The 23,613-nt window shown below is 38.5% G+C and overlaps 3 protein-coding genes and 1 pseudogene across 4 annotated transcripts; 2 read left to right on the top strand and 2 right to left on the bottom strand.

Moving 5' to 3' along the window:
* The window catches only part of LOC136279210 (2-(3-amino-3-carboxypropyl)histidine synthase subunit 1-like), a 490,303-nt pseudogene that overhangs the window by 311,924 nt on the left and 154,766 nt on the right, over positions 1-23,613 (bottom strand).
* Positions 2-10,331, top strand: LOC131794003 (transmembrane protein 116). The gene is made up of 13 exons (XM_059111499.2): positions 2-314; positions 1,694-1,737; positions 2,434-2,497; positions 3,217-3,339; positions 4,174-4,278; positions 4,830-4,885; positions 5,453-5,533; positions 5,944-5,977; positions 6,626-6,718; positions 7,485-7,536; positions 8,100-8,192; positions 8,554-8,636; positions 9,546-10,331. The coding sequence occupies exons 1-13, from the start codon at positions 225-227 to the stop codon at positions 9,723-9,725; spliced, it is 1,098 nt and encodes a 365-aa protein (XP_058967482.2). The 5' UTR covers positions 2-224; the 3' UTR covers positions 9,726-10,331.
* LOC131794014 (mevalonate kinase) lies at positions 10,696-18,570 on the top strand. Of its 2 annotated transcripts, none has more exons than XM_059111521.2 (11): positions 10,696-11,152; positions 11,257-11,401; positions 12,547-12,700; positions 13,577-13,866; positions 14,179-14,224; positions 14,872-14,962; positions 15,330-15,420; positions 15,603-15,652; positions 16,136-16,289; positions 17,305-17,435; positions 18,059-18,570. In XM_059111521.2, the coding sequence occupies exons 1-10, from the start codon at positions 11,075-11,077 to the stop codon at positions 17,433-17,435; spliced, it is 1,230 nt and encodes a 409-aa protein (XP_058967504.2). In that variant the 5' UTR covers positions 10,696-11,074; the 3' UTR covers positions 18,059-18,570. The 2 variants fall into 2 exon arrangements, with proteins under 2 accessions (XP_058967504.2, XP_058967503.2); XM_059111520.2 differs by having other exon boundaries at positions 10,698-11,152; positions 15,600-15,652.
* Positions 18,175-23,125, bottom strand: LOC131794013 (dimethylaniline monooxygenase [N-oxide-forming] 2-like). Its single transcript, XM_059111519.2, has 3 exons — positions 22,456-23,125; positions 19,029-19,735; positions 18,175-18,546 (listed from the first exon to the last, which is right to left on the bottom strand). The coding sequence occupies exons 1-3, from the start codon at positions 23,015-23,017 to the stop codon at positions 18,175-18,177; spliced, it is 1,641 nt and encodes a 546-aa protein (XP_058967502.2). The 5' UTR covers positions 23,018-23,125.

Raw genomic sequence — 23,613 nt, 5'->3', positions numbered from 1 at the left:
AATGGCGACTTTGCCAAGTTGACAACTATTGCGATTGCACCAGCAGTGTGTAATATTTATACTGAATGATTCACCACTTTATAGAGTTTCGTCGTTTTACGGGTTTACAGTGAAAGATTCACATAGGGAACAAGTCGCCTGCGAAGGATTATTGGCGTCTACCCAAGTTAGACATCGATAACTACTGTGACTGACTGGTGACTTCGTACATCGCCGTCGCTACCATGTCGAACTCCATGGGAAGCTCGATTGCGAACAATACGTCTACAAAAAACGCTATGGTTCTCATTTGTCCTATCCAAAGCCCTAAAGTGGTATGATACTTGTCGAAAATTTTATCTGCGTAAAACAATAATTCTTTGTCATTTAGGACTATTAACTCAGCATGAGTTTTTTCGCGCCTACGTATCGTAATTTTCTCTTATGCCTCGCTATTTATTTTTCATTTTTCATCATGTTTTAGTTTCATAGGTTTGTTTGTTCACTTAGGAAGAGCTATTTAATATATGTTCCCATAGAAATGATGTTCAAGAAACAATTACGCGCTTCTGATTGGCTGAAAACGAGTGTAACACGAGTGCAAAGGTGTAACACGAGTGCAAATTACAAATAGCACGTGCATGCTTTCAAAATTTTGTCTGTCTTGCTTTTCTGCAATGTTTTTTCATGTACATCATTAACAAGTAATAACATGATTTCTCTTGCAATGTTTGGTGTAATAAGCACTTGTAAATTTTTCAAAGACTACATTTGTACTTGCCCTATCGTACAATTATCACTAGTGCAATTTTGCTGTCTTTGGCAAATTCATTGGTGCTCATTTACACTAAATTGCACTTAAAATCATCTTATCACCTATACTAACAGTTAGAGCCTAGGGTTGAATTAAAATTTTTCTACAGGGGTTTCTGATTTATGCATAGCCCCATACTATTGTAAATCAAAGCTGTAGTCCTAAAGGCAATCAATGCTTTTTAGCCATTGTTTTCTTTATCCAAGAGCTCCACACATGGTGAAACAAGGGGCTTTGTGGAAATCTTACCATGTACTACATTGAAAGCAGTTTAATTAGAGTTAAGGGGTTAAGTTTCCAAAAAATTTGTGGTGCTATGTCAGTGGAAGAGCATAACAGTATCATCAACTGTGTGAATAATATTGGTTGGCCACTGTTGAGAGTTTCAAAGCTGACATTTCGAGCGTTAGCCCATCATCAGAGCAAATGGTGAAAGGCTTATGCTCAAAACAACTGCTTTGAAACCCATTTACAGTGGCCAGTCTACATTATCAACCCAGTTGATAATACTAAATTACCCTGTTAATTAGAGTTAACTGTCCATGTGTATCACTGATACCTTGCTATGGGAAGAAGGGGGGGGGTAACTTCAGGAACTCTTGTTAAGGACATGCTTCCTGATTCTTGCATCAATCCAAAATATTTTATTTTCCGCACCTGTCTCCTGAATTGATGTCTTAAATCTACACATGATTATTCAGACCTGGGTTCTGAAAGTTATAGATGGTTTTAAGTAGTATTATGTGAAGGATCACTAAACTTTCTTTAGTGTTGAACAGAAAGTAGAAGAAATGTGGAGAAAATTGGTAAAACAGTGAACCTCTTTAGTCTAATAATTGCTCAAACAATCATTTTGAGTGATGTGATGTATTTTGATAGACCTACTTTTTTATTTTATAGAAAAAGGAAATTGCTATTACTTACATTGTGACCTCAGGGCTAAGGTTTGTAACTACTTTTTATTTGGTGTGACTTACAGTGTTATCCCTTTCAGGCAGTAAATGGTAAAATTTACTGTCTGTAGTTGACAACTGTTCACCCAAGTGGAGGTTACTAGTGGTACATGTGTACTGTGGTGTAAAGCGGCAAAGTATATATCCACCACCAGTCACCAACACTGAGGTGCATGGTTGTTGTAGTATAATTTTTTATACTAAAACAGTTAGATAATGTAGCACAAGAAGAATGATTTGAACTCATTCATTCCTGCAATGATTACAATATTTTTGAGCATAAATCCTGCAAGAGTTGTAATAGCAAAGGATATTCTGAGTTTCATTAGCCAATCAGAGTGCACCTTCAATGCTATCCACTGTATTAGTATATATACTAATACCACAAATATTACCCCCATAAATTACTTGGAATTCCTGAAACTTCAACTGGTAAAATGGATTGCTGTACCACTTTGAAATTCCTTTTACATGTTATGCTTAAAAATAGAAAGACAGTGGACTTAAAATGATCGTACTTGTAGATGTGCAGTAGAGATATCTGAATTTGTCTAGGGCAATGTTGTCATTATTGATTGCTTCAATGATCTGCCTTAGAAAGAATTCAAATATTTTTATTCAAGCAGATTTAATTAAAACTCATTTCCTGTGGCTCTGACATTTTTTCTTGTAACTTTGCATTTTAAGCATCCTTGGAGCTAGCTCAGTGATCATTTTTTCAGTCTGGAAAAGGATTGTAAGAAGTCCAGAGGTATGTGAAAGTCTTTTATCACTGAGTTGGTCAAAAGACTATCAGGACTTTGAACTGATTTGGACATGTCCATATCCAGCAATGAATTAAATTTAATTATGGGGAAAAGGAAAAAAGCCTCAATTGCTTGGCTTTCATTGCAAAGGTAATGTTTGTTACCTCTGTCAGCCTCCTAGGTCAAATGAACAGAACTGAAGGTAAATGCTTAACAAAATAAACCAATTTCTGTTTTGTTTTTGTCACTTAGTGCTCATACACTCAACAAGCTGTTGACATCATTTTTGACAACTGGGAGTGAGAGCATTTTAGAACACATCATTGATACCTTTGCTCAGAATGAAGCTCCTGTAGTATAAACAGAATTTTTTTCAAAATTATGCAAAGGAAAAATCTCCGGTTTTTATCTAATTGGCTGTGCTGATTGCTATTTATTGTGCGGTAGATAATGAGAAAAGGTGGTAACCTAACAGTGTGCAATTGTTAACAAAATGAGATAGAAACAAGCCTGTCTTATTTCTAAGTTTAGAACAACTTGTGGTTTTATACTATAAAACAGTGAGATTGGTTGCTCTCAATTTCTCTCCATTATAATTGATTTGGGGTTTTCCCACACTATCTATCCTGTTATCAAAATCTCAAGCCAATAATCCAGCTAATTGGTAAAATTATGATATTCAATGTTTGTTTCTTCAAAAGTTGATTTTTTTTTCATTTTCTAGGTGCACCCTTTGTTTCACTTAGCCTTGGCAGATCTGATTTTAGCTTCTCTGTGGTTTGCTGGGGCTTGTCGTTGGTTTCACCATGAAACTTCTGCATGTTTTTTATTAGATGTAATAGGAGAGGTAAGTTGTATAATTTTTGCAAATAGCGTGATCTGACCCTCTGAATCCTAACATAGCACACAAGTGATGAGAATAAAGAATAATTAAATATAAATTTAGTAGTCGATCCAACACCAAATTCTCCATATTAACATCTTTCATGAGAATGGTAAAGCAGACAGTTCAGAGAATTTATTACCAATGAGATCTTGGGAGTGGAAGGGCAAAGGCCAATAAAAAGGTTATTATTTTGACCAGAGTAACTGCAGGCGACATGGTATCAAGTTGCCGGCAGAACTCGGGCAGTCACCGTCTTGTTTTGAAATCACTGCATCAGTATACATAATCTCCATACTTTTCTTGATACCTTTCCTAAGGTGCTGACAAGGAGAATTTGTTTAAAACAATCAAGTAGAGCTTCTTTAGTTGGTGATCATTTCCTTTATTCTCATGACCTTAGCCTTATGTGACTGTGTGACTCAGGGGTGGTATTGTGAGGAGAAATTAGTTGTTAGTCACTCTTAGGGGTCCAAAGGTTAATCAGCGTTTAAAGTTTCAGCAAAGGCAAATTGCAGGATTCCAATGGTGTCATCAACTTTGGATTTTCTTATGAGCAAATCATGTGGTGAACAAATTATGTCTGAATTCAGCATTGTTATGACTGAAGAAACACTTAAAGTTGTTTTAAGTTTCCCAATGAAGATTTTTCAATCTAGGCTTGTAATCCTGGGTTAGCCCAAATTGTTTGCAAACACAGGGATATGCAAAATCAATTCCAAGTTTTGGTTTTGACTGTGAAATAAAGGTTTATTAGTTAGAAACTTCTTATTATGAACACCATTTTTTCTTCCCTAGATGGCGCACCTGGCATCATTCTTTTTGACTGTCAACTATGGTTTGAATGCATACATCAGACTCAGAGAAAAGGCTAAAAATATCACCACTTTTCAGTTACTGTCAGTAAGTACTGTGAACCTCAAAAAAACTATAAACATTGCAAATATTTTTGCAGATGCATGTAGAAAAAGTGATTGAAACCCCTATGAGTGGTTTTTACATTCTTACTTAAAAGCCCTGTTCAAATGGTCATGAGAGTTGATGGTAGTTTCAACTATCACTTGTGACTGACAAAAAATTAAAGTTTGAACTAAGAGAAAGTGCCTTGGTTCATTGCATGATTGTTGTAGCACAACATTGGTTTTAACTTGCCCATAATTCCTACATGTAAGAAAAGGTCACATCAACAAGGCAAACTTTATTTGTACTCTCTCCTACCTTGTAAGCTATTGCAAAACAAAAAAACTTTGGAAATAAAATTAGAGTACCTGGAATGACCATAGGGGCTAGTGGAGCCAGGCAGCCAGATGGCATCAGCATTAAATGAAAATAAATGACAGGTTGGCAAGATAACACAAAGAAAGGAAAGGAAAAGGAAAATGTACTGGCTAATAGATAATACCTTTACTCATTATAGTGTGTGCGCTCTAATTATGTTGTATTTTACTGACAAGGTTTCTTCAACAACATCTCACCTATGGCCCACTAGGATATTATATGCATTATGTTGGTGAGTGCCTTACATCATGTCATTGTGAATTGAAATAAGTTTATTTTGGTGTATTTTGCTGTACCACTCGCTAAATTAAAAAATTTTTTTGAAATGAAATCTTCTCGCTCAATCAATCATCTCAGACTGCCTATTTTTTCCTAATTTACCTTGCAGTTTTGTTTGTTTTGTTTTGTTTTGTTTTTTTCACCCTCTCCCTCTCAGTCCACTTCAGGTTTGTGGGTAATGTGTTGCCAGGTTATGACCTTAAGTGGGCTGTGGTCTTGTTGCCATGGTGTGCTCCTTGTGGCTGAGAAGCTTGCTGTTCACTTTCCTTCTCTGTGGCTTCCTTTACAGCCCCCACCCTCCAATGCCATCAACAGAGTGTTTCAAGGCTGTTGATATCTTGATATTTAAGTATTCAAACTCGATAATTTACTTTGTTAAGATAAAGTATTAAAAGACAATAGGCAATATTTTAAACAGGAAATCTCTAAAGTCTATTAAGCAACAGCACATGTCTATTTGTTTTGAAGTTCAAAATATATCCGGCCAGTGGCATTATTAAGGCTGCTTGTTTTCTTATAGGTTAGTGCCTTTTGCAATTATGTTGCCTTTGCTGTTGGCTGAGGATGATAAAAAAAGAACCCCACATGACAACTGCACTCAGTAAGTACTGAGAACGAATATGGGGACAGCTACTAATTAATTTAATAATAATAATTGCATATAGTTTCTTGGATAAGACCTGCATTATAGGCCTTGCAAGAGTTGGCCATTGCCATCACCTGGTAGCCATTTGATGTAATACCGACACGAAGTCCTCTCTTGATCTTTTTTACTTCTGCCACAACTGGGTATAACTTTTTACTCTTTAAAGGATAAATGAAAACTGTTTTGATTAAACCAGCCTGAAATAATCGTTTACAGGCTATCTAAGTGTGGAAATAAATATTTCCTCGGGGTGATACGGAGAGAAAAATGGCGATTTATGATGCAATCGTCAGATGTCGGTTATTTCTATACTACAGCATGTACTTTAATTTTAAAGCCTACCTGCTATTTTTTTTTATTTCTAGTTGCCTTTTACTTTTTGATCGACCGAAGGCAAAGGTAGGTTTCACATGCCGTTGGGTTATGAGATTAGCACTATTTAACTATTACTACTGAACCATTATTAACAGTGGAATGGTAAAATCTGGCTTGTGGACATCAACGCCAGGAAAAATGGATTGACTGCAACGACTCGAGTGCAAATTGGATGGATAGCAGGATTAATGAACCACTTATGATCAAATAACTCTGTGTGTGCCAATAATTAAATTCTCTAAGGGTTCCGTGGCTATACGTCCTCTATGGAATACGATGATGGAATTATCATATTCCATTATATTATTATTATTATTGTTATTATTATTATTAATCCCTTTCCTTTGGAAAATCAGTATCCCTGGTTCCTCAGATTTATTGTTATGGGTGCGATGATGACATGATAATTATTATTGAATTTTGTTTCGATTTTTTCTCCAGGATTAAAAGAACCACTTCTCAGTATGCACATATTTCAATTTTTATCCTATATTTTTTAGGCGCGTCACTTGCAGCTAATGCATTCGAGTTCCTTTCTTGTTTGTTCTGACAAAAAAAATGAAACTTTATCTCCAACTAACGTTAATTTTCAAAAACAAAATTGAAGATAGTACGGCCTAGATCCTTTTTGTTAATTAACCAAGATGGGCTTACGTACGTTTTTCCTCGCAGTCTCTTCCGGATGATGGAAAACCACGATATTGGGAGGCTTATGGTTCTATTGCACTGGTTGCAACTTTAGTTTTCTCCATCGTGGCGCTCATGGTAGGAGAAACTGTATCCAGCTTATATGTCATCAATAATTATTTTAAATTAAGAGATCCAGAAAAAGACCCCTTAAAACATCAAGTCCCTTATTCCCCCCCCCCCTCCCCTCCAAAGTAATATCTGGCACACAAGTTTAGTGGCACAGTGGTAGCTTAGTAGCTTATCCAAGTTTCCTTGGAAATAGGCAGCTAGTAAGAAGAAAGGGGCCCCCCTCCCAAATAATGTCTCGTAAACAAGCCTAAGATTTCCTCGGGGGTGGGGAGGGACATCGTAAGAGTACAGTGACTTGACAAGAACTCAGCAAAGAGAGCCCGGCCAGTGTACTGAGACCCTTGGATCGGAGTCGAGCTCCTCAATCATCAGCCCAACGCGCCTCCTTCATGAGATAATTTTGGATGTTAGTTCTGGAATAGGCGCGAAGTTTTGGTTGCTGTACGTTGATGGTCGATCGCTATTTTAGTAGTTCTATTAAGGGTGTGAATAGGTTTTTTAAACTTAGAGAATGCTTTAGAGATCGAAGGAAAGGATGAAAATTAAGCTACATGTAACCCACAGTCGAATTTTTAGAATCACAAAGAGCTGCATACTCTTTCCCCTCTATCTAAACGGCGTGTTTAAGGTGACTGACCTATCATTGCGATTATATCGGACCTCTTGCCACGATTCATCTTTACACTGCATGTTATCTGTTATGAACATTGCCGCATACTCTTTAGGAAAATCTACATTTCATCATCTCAAAGTTAATCTATTTGTTTTACAGGTGGTGTATTTTTTAACGGTCAGAACCTACAGAAAAGCTGTCCTACATTCGGGTTAGTATTTGTGTTTAACAAAGAAAAGCAAAACTATTCTGAGAAGTAGCAAAACATTAATTTTTTCACTCACAGATAATGCAATTATTTTAACTGGAATGTACAATGTACAAATGATTGAAAGCACACGGTAAGAGATTCAATTTTTAACGTTTGCCAAAAACCCAGTGCTTGGCTTCTCCAATACTGAGAGTGAAGATTTAAAAATAACATGAATCGCTAATGCTACCACCCAGTTTGGAAAGCAAGGCAAATAGTATGCGCGCCGATTTCTGTGAGTTTCGTTTGTGGAGACTTTGCTACTTTCCCTCGTTGCCTTCACCGCCTTCGTACAGCGGAATGGGTGCGCAAGGTTGTGGATGCGTTGTGTAACAGTCACGTATTGGTTTAACGGACCGTTAAGCGCCACCCTTGTCCAAAGAAATGCCCACCCGCTACCCGCTAGGAAGTTGTTGAAGAGATAATACATCACCTTTGAGAAGGGGGGGAGGGAACGTCAGTAGATGGAACCGAGCATGTATTATATTCTTTGACGACTTCGCACTTTGTGTTTTGTTTTTCAGGAGTACTGACAAACCTAGAGCGGGTCAGCATTGATGCTATTCGTAACAAAGTCTTTCTTTACGTATTGGTGTTCTTGGTATGCTGGAGCCCAGGTAAGATATTTCTAACGTTTTAGTTTGGACAGTCATCATCTCGCGTATGCACGCATATATTCATTTTGACATTAAATGCTAACTACTGACAAACAAGATACTGCGAAAAGTCGTACGCCAGCACCTGGATGAATGAGGTCTGTTGACGAGCAAGTGAAGCACTTTAGTATTTGATCATTTTGTCACGATTGACTCAGAATCAAGGCTTGATTTCCGTCGTTTCCTCGACCCAGTCTTCAATCCTCCTTTAGTCGGGGGGAGATGTGCGGGTTCGTTTTCCGATCAGCGGCTGATAATCGACCCTAATTTGAAGTTGGATTCGTCAACTTTCATCTCCTATTTTGTTTGTTATTATTTTCAGCACTTGTGGTAGCAGCTTGTGACATCGCACCCGGAGTAACTATCACTAACCTGCAGCATTGGCCCCTCGTGTTCTTCTTTCAAGTAAGTGTTGACACTATTTTGGGCTTCGTTCTCTAGTTGATCCCTGTGGCTTTATTATAATTGCGCCGGATTTTGAATTGGGAAGGGTCTGTGTTCGAGTCCTTACCAACAAGGCTCTCTCTTTTATATTCTGGGTAAGGAACCTTTGCATTTCCTCTCTCCACTCAGGAATAGGAATGGGTACCAGTGAATTGTCTAACTGCGCAGCCGGTGCCGGAATAAAAATGAGAGCACCGTTTTTTAGGAGCACGGAATAATTTACGTCAACGAAGTTGAAGTAAAGAAAGCAGGCGACTCGATTTTATTGGTGGAGTAGAAAGACAGTGTATCGAAGACTCTCTAACCGTGCTTGGAACTGACTGAGTTTGGATCTTTTCAAGACGCTCGAATTTTTTTTTTTCCACACAGTCAAATCAGTTGAATAAAGCTTTTTGCGCGCTCTGATTGGCTAGTTCGGGAGTGAGTGATTGGCAAGTACTATAGACCTTCGTGCAGCGAAAGGGACAAATTCGCGCACGAAAAGATTAATTTCCGACCATTTGTTTGTAAATTGAGAGTAATAAACAATTTGTTTGGTTCTTGTGTGGTATAAATAATTATCAACCCTCGTGACCGTGAAAGTGGCGGATATTGACACACTTCGGGGAATAATTTTGAACTATGCCGGATGCTAGTCGCCTATGAACTTAGTTTATGGCCTAGCTTACTAAAGAGTTTTCTACGGCTCAATAATTGAAGCTTCCCGGCGCAAAATCGTAGCAAGCTGGGGTCTGTTCCTCAAGGGGTTGCCAGAATTTTCTTTGCTCGACGCTCGTGACAAACTTAAAATATCATAATCTTGATATATCTATCTTACATAAAATTCCTTGTAGTATTGACGTCTTTTCTTTTGCGTTTTGTTATTAACAGGGTTTAACTGCACCTATGCAAGGCTTTTTCAACTGTATAGTCTATGGCTGGGCCAGAAAAAACTTCCGTGAAGCTTCAGAACAGCGAAGAAATATACTGCTGGAAAGTGAAGACAAATTCCGGTTTTCTGGATCTCGACGGACCTCATATGGATCACTTCGTTCGATGACAAGTCGTTGAGAGCCATTCGGAGAGAATAGCAAAGGGGTGGTGTGGAAGGGGGGTCCTGATCCCGTTTTACGCACAAATTTTTTCAGAAACTTTCACCCGTCATGAATATTTCATGAACCGTGTGATGGAAAAAGAGTGTCAGTAGAACAAATAAAAAAACAAAAAGCGAAGCTTAAGGCTTAACAAGCCAAGACTTGTTAAAGTAGATCTTTGAGGACTAGTGTAAAATTACGGAAATTATTTGTTAAAAGCTATTTAGATTTTCTGGTCGCAGAAGAAGAAAACTATTTGACGACAAGTACCTAAGTCCTGTTAAGGGACGTGTTAAGTCTTGACCGAGAGACTCAGCAACTTATTCCATTTAAAGTTATTTTCATCCACGTTTTCAGCTGGTTCCCAAACTTAAGATAATTTTGGTTCCTAGATGAACAAAAAGGGTGTTATAATTAGTTTAATATAATATTTTAAGATATATTTGTCGATATTTTAAGTTCTCTACAACAAAGTTGAGTGTACTGTATATATAAATAATAAATAGATGTTTATGCAGGCTATCTCTTTGCAATGACGTAAGTTTGCAGCATTTTTGTAATGTCATGTTATTTCCGTCGCCATTTGGACAGTAAATGAAAAAATAATTGTATTTTAACTTTTTTTTGCTGCTGTTATTGTATTTCTTTGACAAATCGTATTTCTAGTGCGTCAAAATCCAACAGTTTTATTTTCCTAAGCGAGGAGTGAATATTTCTTGTTTGGCTGGTCTAGAAAATTCGGTGTCAAACTGACTTCTTGTGATGGGGAGAGTCATAGCCGCGTTTTGATTGGTTCTTTACTCATGATTTATTGGAGGACAGACGTATAGATGACGTCATCATAACCAACACTTTGCTTTTTTATCACATCAAGTAATTAGATTCCTTGTTGCCGTGGGTCTGTACAGTGATGGATCACAGGCACACTTTTGGCTGCGCTTCGGCAGCATGGAATCTATTTGTTTGTAGACAACTTCCCCTAACTTAAGTGGCCAAGCAGAACCAAACATAACATACGCTTGAAGCGTAGGAGAAAGGTTGTCAGGGTCCTGAATCAATTTCAGTTCTCTGGGTCAATGTCTTGAGTAGGCTCTCTTGCCTCACCCAATGTCCTGGATACAACTGCTAGATTCCAATTTCTAGATAACGAAAGTCAGAGATTAAAAAAATTTCAAGTGAGTTTAGAGAGGTGCTTGATAGATTGAGGACAATATATTGTGTTCAGTATTATTGGTCAGCAGTAAAACAAAATGGCGGCCACCGTGCGGTAATACCGAACTATCTCAATCTGTCGTGTTTATTCGTTCTTGTCGGGCGAAGAGGCGAATGATTTCTCCTTCTTTTACCGTCACTGCCCCAGGAAAGATAATCCTTCACGGAGAACATGCAGTTGTCTATGGAAAGGTAGTTATTTTTAGCTTTTCGCCTTTGAATAAGCGCGTTTTGAATGGGTTTGTTTACAATACTCTATAGGAAGGAATTAATGGTTGCTATCTCCACCTTTTTAGAAAGCCGTTGCAGCAGCTATCGATTTGAGGACAACACTCAAATTGGAAGCAACCAACGACGGTCAGTTTACGCTGAAATTGCTAAACTTTGGGACAACGTGCAGGTGGAAAGGAGAGGAGCTACAACAAGATGTGGAAAAACTTGGTAAGGTCTCAGTGTAGAGTGAACTGTATACTTTTATAGGATGTCTGGAAATCTAAGTTCATGCTTGTCAAACTTGCAAATTATCCCCTTCCAGGGGCTCAGTGAATTTTGCCATTTTCAGCTAGAAACCACTGGAGTGGGGCTGTTGGAGATGATACAGGGGTGGGTGAGTGAGTGGGGGGGGGGAATTGGACGTGGGAAAGGACTTTTTATTTCTTGATAACATAAGCAGTACTGTTAACTAGTTAAAAAGGACATATTGTTACAAAACACTCTGCCATGATCAGGTTATGTCATAGCAAATCCAAACTTTGACTCTTTTTCAAGGTTCCATGGTAAAAACTACATCAGTGTGCATCATATCTTGCAAGGGTAAATCATCTTGAGACTGAAATAAGAATTGGTTGTTAGTCACTCCTGAGATGTATACTTGATGGCTTAAAAGTGAGTACCAGACTCCAGATCAAATGATATGGGCTGGGTCATTATGAGGTGTTTTCTGTCAAGATTCTTTGTTCTTACAATGCCTCTCTTCAGAGTGTCAAGCTTTGACATGACTCAATTTTCCCAAAAAGTATCATCAGATTTTTTTTCTTTTTTTCCTTTTTTCATATAACTAAACTTGTAGTTCTAGTGGCTACATTATGGTTTTAGGTTGCTAAATAGTGACTGAATAGATAGGCTTGGAGCTGTGTTATCTGACTCATACCTTGAAAGCTTGAACAGGATGAGCCACTTGTCTCATGTTGATGATATAATCATTTTGAACATTGTATTGCGTGAACATCAAAATATCACCAGTCAATCAGTTGAGGCTCTTTTCTCAGACCCAATAAATTATCATGATTACGTTTGAGAGTGTGCTCTGAAATGTCAGCCATTTAGAATTCCGTCACAGGCATGGTAATCAAAATGCTACTGTTGTTTTAATACGAGAGTAACTTACCTCACCCAGATATGTACTGCTGGATTACTTTTACTGTCCATTTTGCCTTTGAGTTCTCTGCACTTTTCTGGGACCAGGTGAATTGCAAATGATGCAGTGAGTGCCTTCTGCACTTCTTTGCATGATAAAAGTTGATCAGCTCTTCTTCTACCACATTGGTGAGTTTGAGAGTTGTTGATTTGTTTTTTTTATTTCTCAGGTAGAGATGGATCATGTTGGCCACAGGATGGAAGAAAGCTGTTCAAAAGGTCTTTTGACCTCTCTGAGGTCAAAGAAGTGGATGAGAGAGTCATTAACGATGCAATAAGTGTGTTTGTTTACCTCATTGGCCAGATTGTTGAAGAAATTGATAGGTAGGCTTAGATAAGGGTCATGCTCAAATGATCATTTCATACAATGAAACTGCTAGTCGCTCTTAGGGTCTAAAGGATTAAGCTTACTTGAACACTAAAATAAATTGCATTTGGCTAATTTCTATTGTTAAAAACCACTATTTAGCAGACACTGTACTGAACTGACACTGTGGTGTATGGAATTACATCCTTGAAACAGTCAATCAAATGTAATCAAAGAGTCATTGTATGGCATGTATTATTGTGGCTATTTTGCTGTTATGTTTTTGCATTACTATCAACAAATTAAAGTTGGTAATGCAAGGTAATGAACTTGAACTGTGGATAGCTTTGTTAACAACATGGAACATTATTGCAGTACAGAGTAAACATTGAATGTCAATCATAAACGAACATTGTGCAATTTTTACAAACCTCTATTCATTGGACACCCTCTATTAAGCAGACACTTTGGAAGGTTCTGAGGGTGTCCACTTATTTGAGGTTTCACTGTGTAATGGTAATAACACTCATGCACATTCATGGAAAAAGCAAGAAACTCATTGTAATATGAGCAACCTCAACAACCTTTCTGACAAACTTTGAAGGTTAAGAGGAAGCCTCAGTTACTGTTTTGTGTATGTGCATGTGCGAGCATACTCAACATGCCTTAAATTATGCGCAGCATGGATTTGTAATGTAACTGGAGGATCTAAAATCATCTCAACTTCTTTTAGGACAATTTCTGAGAGGACATGTGGAATTACTGTTCAGTGTATGGAATAGAGTTATGTGTCAGGGATGCAGTGAAGAATTTAAGATGTGAAAGGCGTGGGTTTCTTAATTGTTTGTGCTGAGGTCCAAAATTATGTGCTAAACAATTACCCTTTTTTCTAGGGTTCCTTCATTCTCAGTGGTAGTGAACACGTCTTTACCAGTTGGAGCTGGTTTGGGATCATCAGCATCATACTGTGTTTGCCTTTCCACAGCTCTTCTGGCAGTAACAGGAAAGATTTCACAACCCTCAATGATGAGATCCATTCCAGGTGATGAGAGAGAGCTATGCCAAAATGAAATGGCATCTCTGTCTGTCAAAGACCTGGAGTTAATTTGTAAGTGGAGTTTAGAGGCAGAAAAGCTTGTTCATGGAAAGCCATCTGGAATTGACAACTCAGTTTGTACATATGGTAGGTAGAAACAAAATAGGATGTTCCTATGTTCCCAGGATACTAATGTACAGTGCACAACCCAACTCCCTTTAGGCCTAGCTTAGAGTTTGATATTATGGTAACCCTTTACACCCCAGTATCAAAATTCTCCCCACTCTTCTCTATACATTGCCTTTGGTGCTGACAAGGAGAATTGGCTTAGCAATCAAAGATTCTTAAATTGATAATCATTTTCATTATTCTTATGATTTTAATGAATGACTCTGCATTACAACCCTTTCATGGAGTATTCTCAATTCATTTGATTAGTAGCTGATCATTCTTTTTTAGGAGCAGTTCTTACTTTCCAAGATGGAACGATTGAGCACTTGTCAAGGTACTATATAATAAATGAACATTTGAAAAGCAAATTATTGTCAGCATTATAATTCAAATCAGAGGTGTATTTATTGATATTGAGCTGTGGCAATTGAAGATAGCAGCTGTCACTTGAATTTTGCCTCCACTACTTGACTGGGTACCAAGGTGATGATACCCAGGCAGCCAAGCTATGGTACTGTTTGTGTAGCACCAATGTGCCTACAAATGTACAGGTGTATACAATCAAGGTAAAATAAATGTTCCAAATCCACTTTCCAAAACCCTTAAAGACTAGCTGCTGAAAAAAAAAAAAAACAGGGAACATATACCTACCAAAGGCAGTAGTGTAACCCCTGAGATTTTAGATAAAATTTTCTCTGAGAAGAGAATATTACAATATATAAAAGAAAAATCTGGTGACAATATGACAGTCTTTATAAACGAAAATAAGAAAAGGTTAGCTGAAGAATGCCTCACCCTTTGAACAACTGCAAATTACAACCTACCAGCTAACACTCCTCGTGCTTTGTACCTGTCTCCAGCCCTCCAATGCAGGCTGACAAAATAGTAATCTTTGCTAATTAGGCTTATCATAACTTACATGTTTTAATTTATTTTACTAAAATTTTCTTCTGATTCAGGAGTTTATGTCTTTTATAACAGAATTCCACAGCTCAGGGTCTTGATAACAGACACAAAGATACCCCGCAGCACAAAGAAGTTAGTGGCAGGCTTAAGGGACAGATGTCAACAGGTGAAATGATGAACTACAGAATCTTTAACTGTTTGTTTTGTCAATTTTGTTTTCAGGCTTGAATGCCAGTTAGGCCAGTTACTTAACCCTTTAACTCCCAAGATCTGATTGTTAATTCTCCCTTCTTGCTGTGACACATTTCCATGTTAATTAGTTACAAAAATTTGGTGTTGGATCAAGGCAACAACTTCGGCTTGTATTCGGTATTCTCATTACCTGTTTGCCAGACAATGTATGGATGCTATTGGGAGAAGATACATGTTAATCACCTTTAGGAGTTAAGGGGTTAAGTACATTTTCCAAAAATGAATCAAAGCTGTCTTGACATTATAATCTTTTTAACCACTCTTTTTCTAAAAATCTCTAGCTTCCTTCTGTTTACAATCCTTTGTTTGATGCTGTTGGTGCTATCGCAGAAGAGAGCTGTGTGTATCTTGAGAAGCTGTATCAAATCCAAGGTATGTGTTCTCAGCAGTGTTTTTTTTTCCCTTTTTAATTCATAATTAATTTTAATTTCATATTTTTAATGAGTGTCAAAAGTCGATGTGGCACCACTCAGATGTGGATGGAATTTTCTCGAGTGATCTTAACATCAGGACTAGCCTCTACTGACCACCAGACTTTTCTCTTTTTGCAGCAGCTTCACCACCGGAAGAAGAAAACTCTCAAGAGCACTATTGTATGTTTAAGGTAGACGTTTTCCTCTTCATTGTATCATCACACTGTGCTGGCTTTCTAATTGCATGAGTGTGCCTTCCTTGTTTTACAGTGGGATGGAAAAGAGGACTCTTTTAATCAAATGTTCGTCTCCTTTGTGTACGCGTTACACAAATTTGTTTGAGTGTCTCAATTTCTTCCTGGTATATTTTGCGTGACAGCGGTTGTTCTTTTGTTTGCGTTTATAACTTTGCGCGGGAAATTGGCACGCAGCCGGCTTAAAGAAAAACCCTTGCGCATACCCTACGTTGGACCACTGTGTTCGTCAAGCCTCCATACTTTCCTCGTTCTGCGCCAATAGTGCTCTCCGTTTACTGAACGCCTGGACCCGAGTATTTCTTCGCTTGAAAAGTTCGGAGGTTGTTGAATAAGGAAAGTAAAGCTAGGGGGAAAAGAAATTTCCTTGTTTGTCTGCCAATCCGTTTATTTTGTTTATGTTTGTTATTTTGGACACAGAAACTTATTGACTTGAACCAACAGTTGCTTGTGACATTAGGAGTTAGCCACAGTTCATTGGACCAGGTGTGTCACGTGACCGCTAAACACGGTTTGCACTCCAAGTTGACTGGAGCGGGCGGCGGAGGATGTACCTTTACACTTGTCACGCCAGGTATACTTTGTCACGTTAGATACACTTTTGTCACGTTAATTTAAGTTTGTTGGAACAGAGAAAGCAGGCTTTGTTTAAGGTGCAATTGCGCCACGCAAATGTTTCGCATGTTTTTCTATTTCTTTGTAATGACCTCTTATTAATGGTTCGCTTACGCCGTTCTCCTGCATGTTACAAAAATACATAATCCTTCGTAACATGTTCTGAAGAAAACTTATGCACACCTTTTCAAGCCCGTATTGTGTCTTGGTGATCTTCGATATTTTGCATATGATCTTGTGTAGGTAAAATCGTCACGTCTTCCGAAGAGATTATTTCGACCCAAAATAGCAAACAGTTGAGCGTTTATAATCTTCAGGAGACGTGAACTTTTTATTTACGTTACTTTGTAGGTCAAGAAATTTTACGTAACTCTTACTAAATTTCAACTTAACCCTTTAACTGCCATGAGTGACCAAGACGGAATTTCTCCTTACAATATCAATACAATATCGGGCAGATAAGTGATGATAATAGCGAAAAAATCAGTCAGGAGGTTAATTAGTTGTTGATCAAATAATAAATTCTCCGAACTAACATTATAAGAATTGTATGGCAGCCAGTAACAAGAAGTACTAATGAGATCTTGGGAGTGAAAGGGTTAAGGTGGCTTCTAACTTTGTATGGGGAGGTTAATTCACATTTAATTTTCCCTGTTGTTGATCTAATTTACAAATTTGTTGAGAACCCAAGGAAAGGGACGATGGCTTCGAAACAAGTATATTCAGGCCGGAGTTGTAGAGTGTTGTTCATTTGAACTCCAGATTTAATAGCAAGGTTTCTAGTCAGATACATCAGAACCGTTTCGGCAAAGTCCTTTGCGCGAGTCGAAAAGAATTTGCTATAAAAAAAATTAAAAAAAAGAAAAAATTGATGGTAGCTTATCGCGTGGAACTCTGGAAGTAAGGCGCACGGAAATGAGGGACTGCTTGTAGTTTACTTTTTCTAAGATATCTTATGGTTCACTTTTATTCAGGTACCAGAGAACTGTCCGTGTCTTCAGTCACTCACGAACTGACCACTATTGGTTTTGATGTTTGGGATACTTGTCTTGGCGCGCAGGGTGTTACCTTGTCGCGCACCCCACCCACCCATCCCTCGCAATAGGTGAGTTCCACTCGATTTGTAGTCAACAAGGATAAAAAATGATGATGTTGATAAATAAGTAAGTTTATTCTTCTGTAAATGATGTTACTGAATGTGAAATATATATATATTTGAGCTAGCACGGAAACCATAAGGTTAGCGGCCAAAATATTGCTCAATGTCAGCTTTCAAAAAGCGGAAGCCTGTATTTTTTTTTGTTATCAAATGCTACATTTCGTTGCAGATTTGATTATTTTCTTCGCCTAAGTTCCTACGCTTAATTTATATCATATACGTACAATGAGCGACCTTTTTTGTGGGTTTCAATAAATAGATGTACGATTGCTCATGCGATTTCAGTCAACTTACTATTAATGAGTTTTTTCTCGCCTGCATTTTTTGTCATCGCTAAATCATTATATTACATGGCATCTTAATGTGCGCAAGTAAAATATTTACGGTATTCCTGAAAGAGACTGCCTTGTCGTTTGTAGATCTGTTTAGTTCTTAGAGGCAGAAGTATTCGAACTTTCTTAACTTCAAGAAGTAACGTGAAAGCTATCTCTCGAAATAACTATCTTCGTTTTTTGTTTTTGATCGCGACCTGGAACCTCTCTTCAACTTGCGGTCATTTACATTGTCAGAATCAAGATGTTGTCTCAGTCGATCGGAAGTTCTGGCCCGAACTCAGGCGTGTCCTCGGCAATTTTACCCAGGTCAGAGGCTTTATGCAGGAGTAGTCACATCCGGGTACCACAGCTTATCGTGCAGCCCTCAGCCAGCCAACCACTGCGTCCCATTCCCCTCTTAGATCTTGGGACAATTCATTAATTGTTGCAACGGTTACAAACATGAAGACCAACTTGAGGAATTTGACCACGCTTTGTGATATACTGGTGGGTGTTTTATTTCTTCTTCCCACGTGTGGGAACATCTCGTTGCTGTACGTGTCTTCGATGGTCTTTTTGGCTCCAGACCAGGCACCAGGCCCCATAAGGCGGTATTGAGCCGCACAGCAAGGCCCGAAATAGCACTTGAAGGCCAGTAGAGGGTCTCTGAAAAAGAGTCGTCTGAAGTCTGGTTTACAGCCAATAATTTCCGCTAGTTGGTCCTTGTACGGAATACTGGATACCTTAAAAAAAAAAAAGGAGATAAAGATGAGCGAGAATTGTATTTATCTTTGATGAAAAGTACTGAACACATTTTGTGAACATTTAGAACATAAAATAGTCTAAAATAAATGAAACAATACTCTTCACCGTAAGTTTAAGGGTTATTTAAAAAGGGAACGGACTCAGCTTTTAGTGATCTGACTCTCGTCTCTAGAAGAATTCCTAAGAAAGGGTTGTGGTCTTGAAACACTTTTTCGAATTCGAGCCACATTTTCACAACGTGCTTTATCATGCCATTCATTACCCATTCAGGTGTAGGATTTTATCTCCATGTAACTCTCAAGTTCTTTCAATTTATTATCCAAAAAAATTGTGACAGGAAGAACTACTGAACAGATTTTGGAAGTTGAAGGGACAGGAGGAAAAGAGATGGTTCCTCTTGGTAATAAAATTTAGGAAGAGAGTAGCTGTCGCTGAAATACAGTACTACGACTTTTCATACCTGGATTGTGAGCCTCCTTGAGGCATAGAAGGTTTTCCTGATCATCCTTTTCTCAAGTCCTATGTTGTACAACATGAGCTCTCTGCTAGGTAGCCTAGCCTTCCCATCAAACACGCGGGTCACCCAGCGTGCTTGCAACTCAGCCGCGGGGAAGAACGCACCAGAGGACTGGATCAGACCCATGAAAGCCATGGTTGACTTTGGGTGGTGGGGTGGGAACACTTGTTTGTACAGGGATACCTGGTTGTCGTCGACTGGGAGGATATACTTGTCCTTTAGAAACTCAAACCCGATGTCATAACCAGTGCACATTATCACAACTTCCAGGTTATCGACTCTAGTACCGTCGGAGAAAACGACGCCACTCTGCGTAAAATGAGATAGTTTAGGCTGCAATTGGATAGTTCCGGTGGCGATACGGAGAGGGAGGTCATCACTAATCACCGTGGGGGCATTTAAAATGCCGTGTTGGGGACGGAGCCCGTACGTCTCGTGGTCAAACCTTTTTTGAGCGGTACGAATAGCCAACCATTCCTTGATCTTTGTCGGAAAGCTTTGAAAGAACCTCGTTTCTACGTGCTGGTCCCAGGGCAGTCCATGCTTCTCCAAGCGTGAAATTACCCAGGCTCCTCGGTGAGTACTCAGATAAACTTGTGAGGCGTGGCGGCTCAGTTCAACTGCAATGTCAGCGGCAGAGTTTCCAAGACCTGCGAAAAAAAATCCCCTATCAATACTGTGACGAGATGTGTAATTTAAGATAAGTTCGGAATATTAAGGACTTCATTCATTCGAGGAATCACAGATGTAGCATTCTATTGGTTATCTGCTATGCTATAATTCTTGAGAAAACCTACTTCTAAGCGACGAATGGACGAATAGATATTGTGACTTTTAATGACAATTTCTCCTGGACTTGTTTTTGGAAGTATTCCCAAAATGCAATTATTTCCTTGACTTCCTGTGATTTTTCTCATTGTTATAAAGTGATGTTTTCAGTTCTTCTTTTATTCCAGAAGCGGAGTAATCTCGTACCGAGATCCTACCGTGTTATTGTAACTGAATATGTGGGACTTACAGCCGCTTGGCCGTGAAAGCTCTGGGTACAAGACCAATAGCGGAGTTAATAGCGATAGTAGCCGAGGTGTTTGAAAACGAGGAGGGCTTGGGTCTGGCCGCATAATGAACGCCGCCTGTGCCTTAAACAGACAGATAGTTAACTAGTTTCCCTTTTTATTTTTTTTTTAACTTCAGTTGCTGCGGTCTTGATTTTTTGTTAACTTTTTGTTTCACGAGAAATCTGGAGCCGATTCGTAGATAATGCGAATTCATATCAACAGTTGTCCCTCGGTTTCCAAGTCTCATTTGCTTTGTGCACGATTATAAAAACAAAACATACTTTAAATAATTAGAGGAAATTTCCAAGGTGAACTGCTCATCTATATTGCACTCGAGTCTGCGAGTTTGTCTGAATTTTTCCCCCCAGGTGATCGAGAAGTGCGTCGTTTTCCTCGTAATATAGGCCGTGATATAGGCCACCAGATTATTATCAGTCGACTGAGGCTAAAGCTAATGAGCTTCTACCAATTTAACCACAGAACAAGGAAAATTACCCCACTTTTCCTGAATTCAGTTTATTAAAGGGGCCGTGGCCTATATTTAGGAGAACGGTGAGTATATTGCCAAAAAAACCTCATGATGTTATGTTAATATAATTCATGCGAGAAATATACATTGCCATAAATATTTAGCCTCGGGCCTTGGGGTCAGTTTCAACAGTCTAAGTAAATCTAAATTTCTTTCAAACACGTTGGCTGATGAAGTTTCGCACAGTCTGTAAGAGTAATCAGTCCGATTATTTGACGCTTGGGAAATTCATTCAAATTTTTTTGAACACGTTTTTATGTCTTGATATTGATCGATATTTGCTTGTTATTTGGAAACTAACTCGTTTTCACTTAACCCTTCCGTAATCTTCTCTGGCATGATAACTAATTAGTTAAACTTTGTTTTCTAGAGATTTCGCCGAATTCTTTGGGTAATTCTTTGGTGAATACTGCATTGAGTTGATAAAATAGTTATCGCACTATTCCTAAATCGAGCAGAAAAAATTAAATAATTCAGCGGTATTGTCAAAAAGCCAGTATCCACGCGATCATTTGGAAAATGCGAGTAATCTTTGGTTTTAAATACAGTTTGTTGTCCGCAGAATGATAATTGATAACCTGTCGCCTCAAGCCGGATGTAGCTGGGTAAATTTGTACTCTTTGAAAGCAATATTTCTGATAAACGCTCCTAAGCGCCGTCATTCCCTAAATACGTGTAATAATAGTGGTTTTCAAGTTTCTTTTTTTTACTAAATCCCCAGTAGGCCATGATTTAATCCTAATCTAAAGTGTTTACCATAAGAACAGGTGGGTGTCGTCAGTGATCTGTTTGAAATAAGTGTTCTTCACTTACATTCTTCGTCGCGGTCTCACAGTTATTTCTTTACAATGCCTATCTCCCCCATAGTGAGAAAAAAAAATAGTACTACGAAACTGCCCTTGAAGACAAGTGTCTCTAACTGTTATATAACCTAGATAATCTATAAGCAAATTTGGCTTAAATATTCAAGTGGTTTTCCCTTAACTCAAAATCAAAATTGCTTTGTTTAAGAACGACAAAGCTAATTTGGAAGTGTATTGAATTTGTACTTTGTGGTATTGCGTCAAGATTTCACTGCATTAGTTCTTTTATTGGCATTTGTCACTATGGTGGTTGTATTGGTTCTGTGGCTTTTTCAATCAGTGTTTTTGTTAATGTGTTGCTGAGAACTTCATTGAAGATTCTTTGCTTAACTGTTGGGAGAATGAAGCCATCAAAATCCAATTGATATCGACGTAATTAACCATATATGATGAAATGAAAATTCAGTTAGCGACGGTATTAGAAGAAAGCGGAAAAATCTCCGTACTCCTTACACAATGTGACTCAATTTGATGGATTTTCTTAGGAATCTATGTAAACTCGAAACACTTCCTAGTTCCTTCTTCGGTCTGGTGAAGTTTCTAGTTACGTAATTTTCGCGTCTCTCCTGAGTTGCTCAAACTATACCTCTGACAATTATAATTATGCAAAGGCAATGAAACTCGCTTCGAAGAATTCACCGTTCAGTTCACTTTACTTACAATTAAGACGAACCGGTGAAACTCTGATAGCTAAACAAGGTGGGAAACCCACACACAAAAATCGAATTTCGCCAAATATTTTGTTTGCAGAAACTTACCGTCTATGCAGTTTCCGCACAATTCTTAACCTGAGAAAATGGATGGCAATCAAAAATTGCTTATTTATGGAAGCATTTTGAGCTGGGATGGTTTCTTGAAATAGGATTTCCGACAAATAGCAAGCGTTTATAGTATTTTGGATTCCATAAAAACAAACTTACCTATGACAAGGACCGCTTTGCCTTCAAATCCTCGATAACTTTTATACTCGTGGCTGTGGAGTTTGCGTCCCTGAAATCTGTCAATTCCGTTGAAGTTTGGGGTAAATGGCTTTGAGAGGTGACCATTGCAGATCATTACGCCGCCGAAAATAGTTTCGTAAACAGTTCCCTCGCCATTCGCGAAAGTCACTTTCCAGTGTCCTGTTTTCCGGTGGTCTGAGGTTCGGCTGATGTCCAGCACTGTAGCATTGAAGTGAATGTGTTTGAGGAGGTCAAAATGCTTTGCATACATATGCAGGTACTCTATCACATGACCATGAGGCATAAATGGCGGAAAATGCTTTGGTGCTGGAAAATCTGAAAAGCAGGTCATTTCTTTGCTAGTGTTGATGACTGTAGATTCATAAACCGAACCGCTCGAACCGTCCACATGTTGGGAAAATTTCCAGAGTCCCCCGATGTCGGAGCATTTCTCAAAGCAAACTGGCTCGAGCCCTTCGTCCAAACAGCATTTTATGGAGGTCAAACCGCTCACTCCTGCTCCAATGATGGCGATTTTCATGGCTAGCGTCCACGTGTTCCGCCGAGTCGGTCGTCTTCAACACAGTTCTAAGAGATGTTCAGGATGTCTGATCGCCAGTCGCGGAGAGCTTTCAGTTTGAGTGTTTATCTCTCCTCGGTTGAAATCAAACTAACAGCGCTCTTGAGATACGTTTAGTTATAATTAACGCCAGCTCTCATACCATTGACAACTCTTTTACGTATGAAAACTTTTGTATCCGGATATTGGTGATATTGCGCAGTGCGCTATCTTTGTGATGGGATCCGGAGATATTTCTAGATATTGAATCTCACTGTATTATAGCCGCATGGTCGTAAACAGAGCTTAAAGCGCTTGAAATAAAACAGAATTTCGAGAAAAATCTCTAGTTGTACTCCTTCGTGAAAATGTGTTTTCTCGGCTTGTTCAATGTGCAACTCTTACTAACGAAAGATGAAAACTGTGCGTGATTTTACTTCAAAAACGAAGGCTTTTTGACACCTAGAGAGCGAGAACAATAGTCTCATTTAGTACCAAACTATTAGCCATTTAAAATCATTACACCGCTTAGAAATTTTTAATTAACCAATTGTATATTTCTATTTAAGGAACCTACG

Source organism: Pocillopora verrucosa, chromosome 2 (genome assembly GCF_036669915.1).
Source record: "Pocillopora verrucosa isolate sample1 chromosome 2, ASM3666991v2, whole genome shotgun sequence".
Lineage (NCBI taxonomy): Eukaryota > Metazoa > Cnidaria > Anthozoa > Scleractinia > Pocilloporidae > Pocillopora > Pocillopora verrucosa.
Note: the sequence above shows the minus strand (reverse complement) of the source record. Positions and strands in the feature narration are given on the sequence as shown.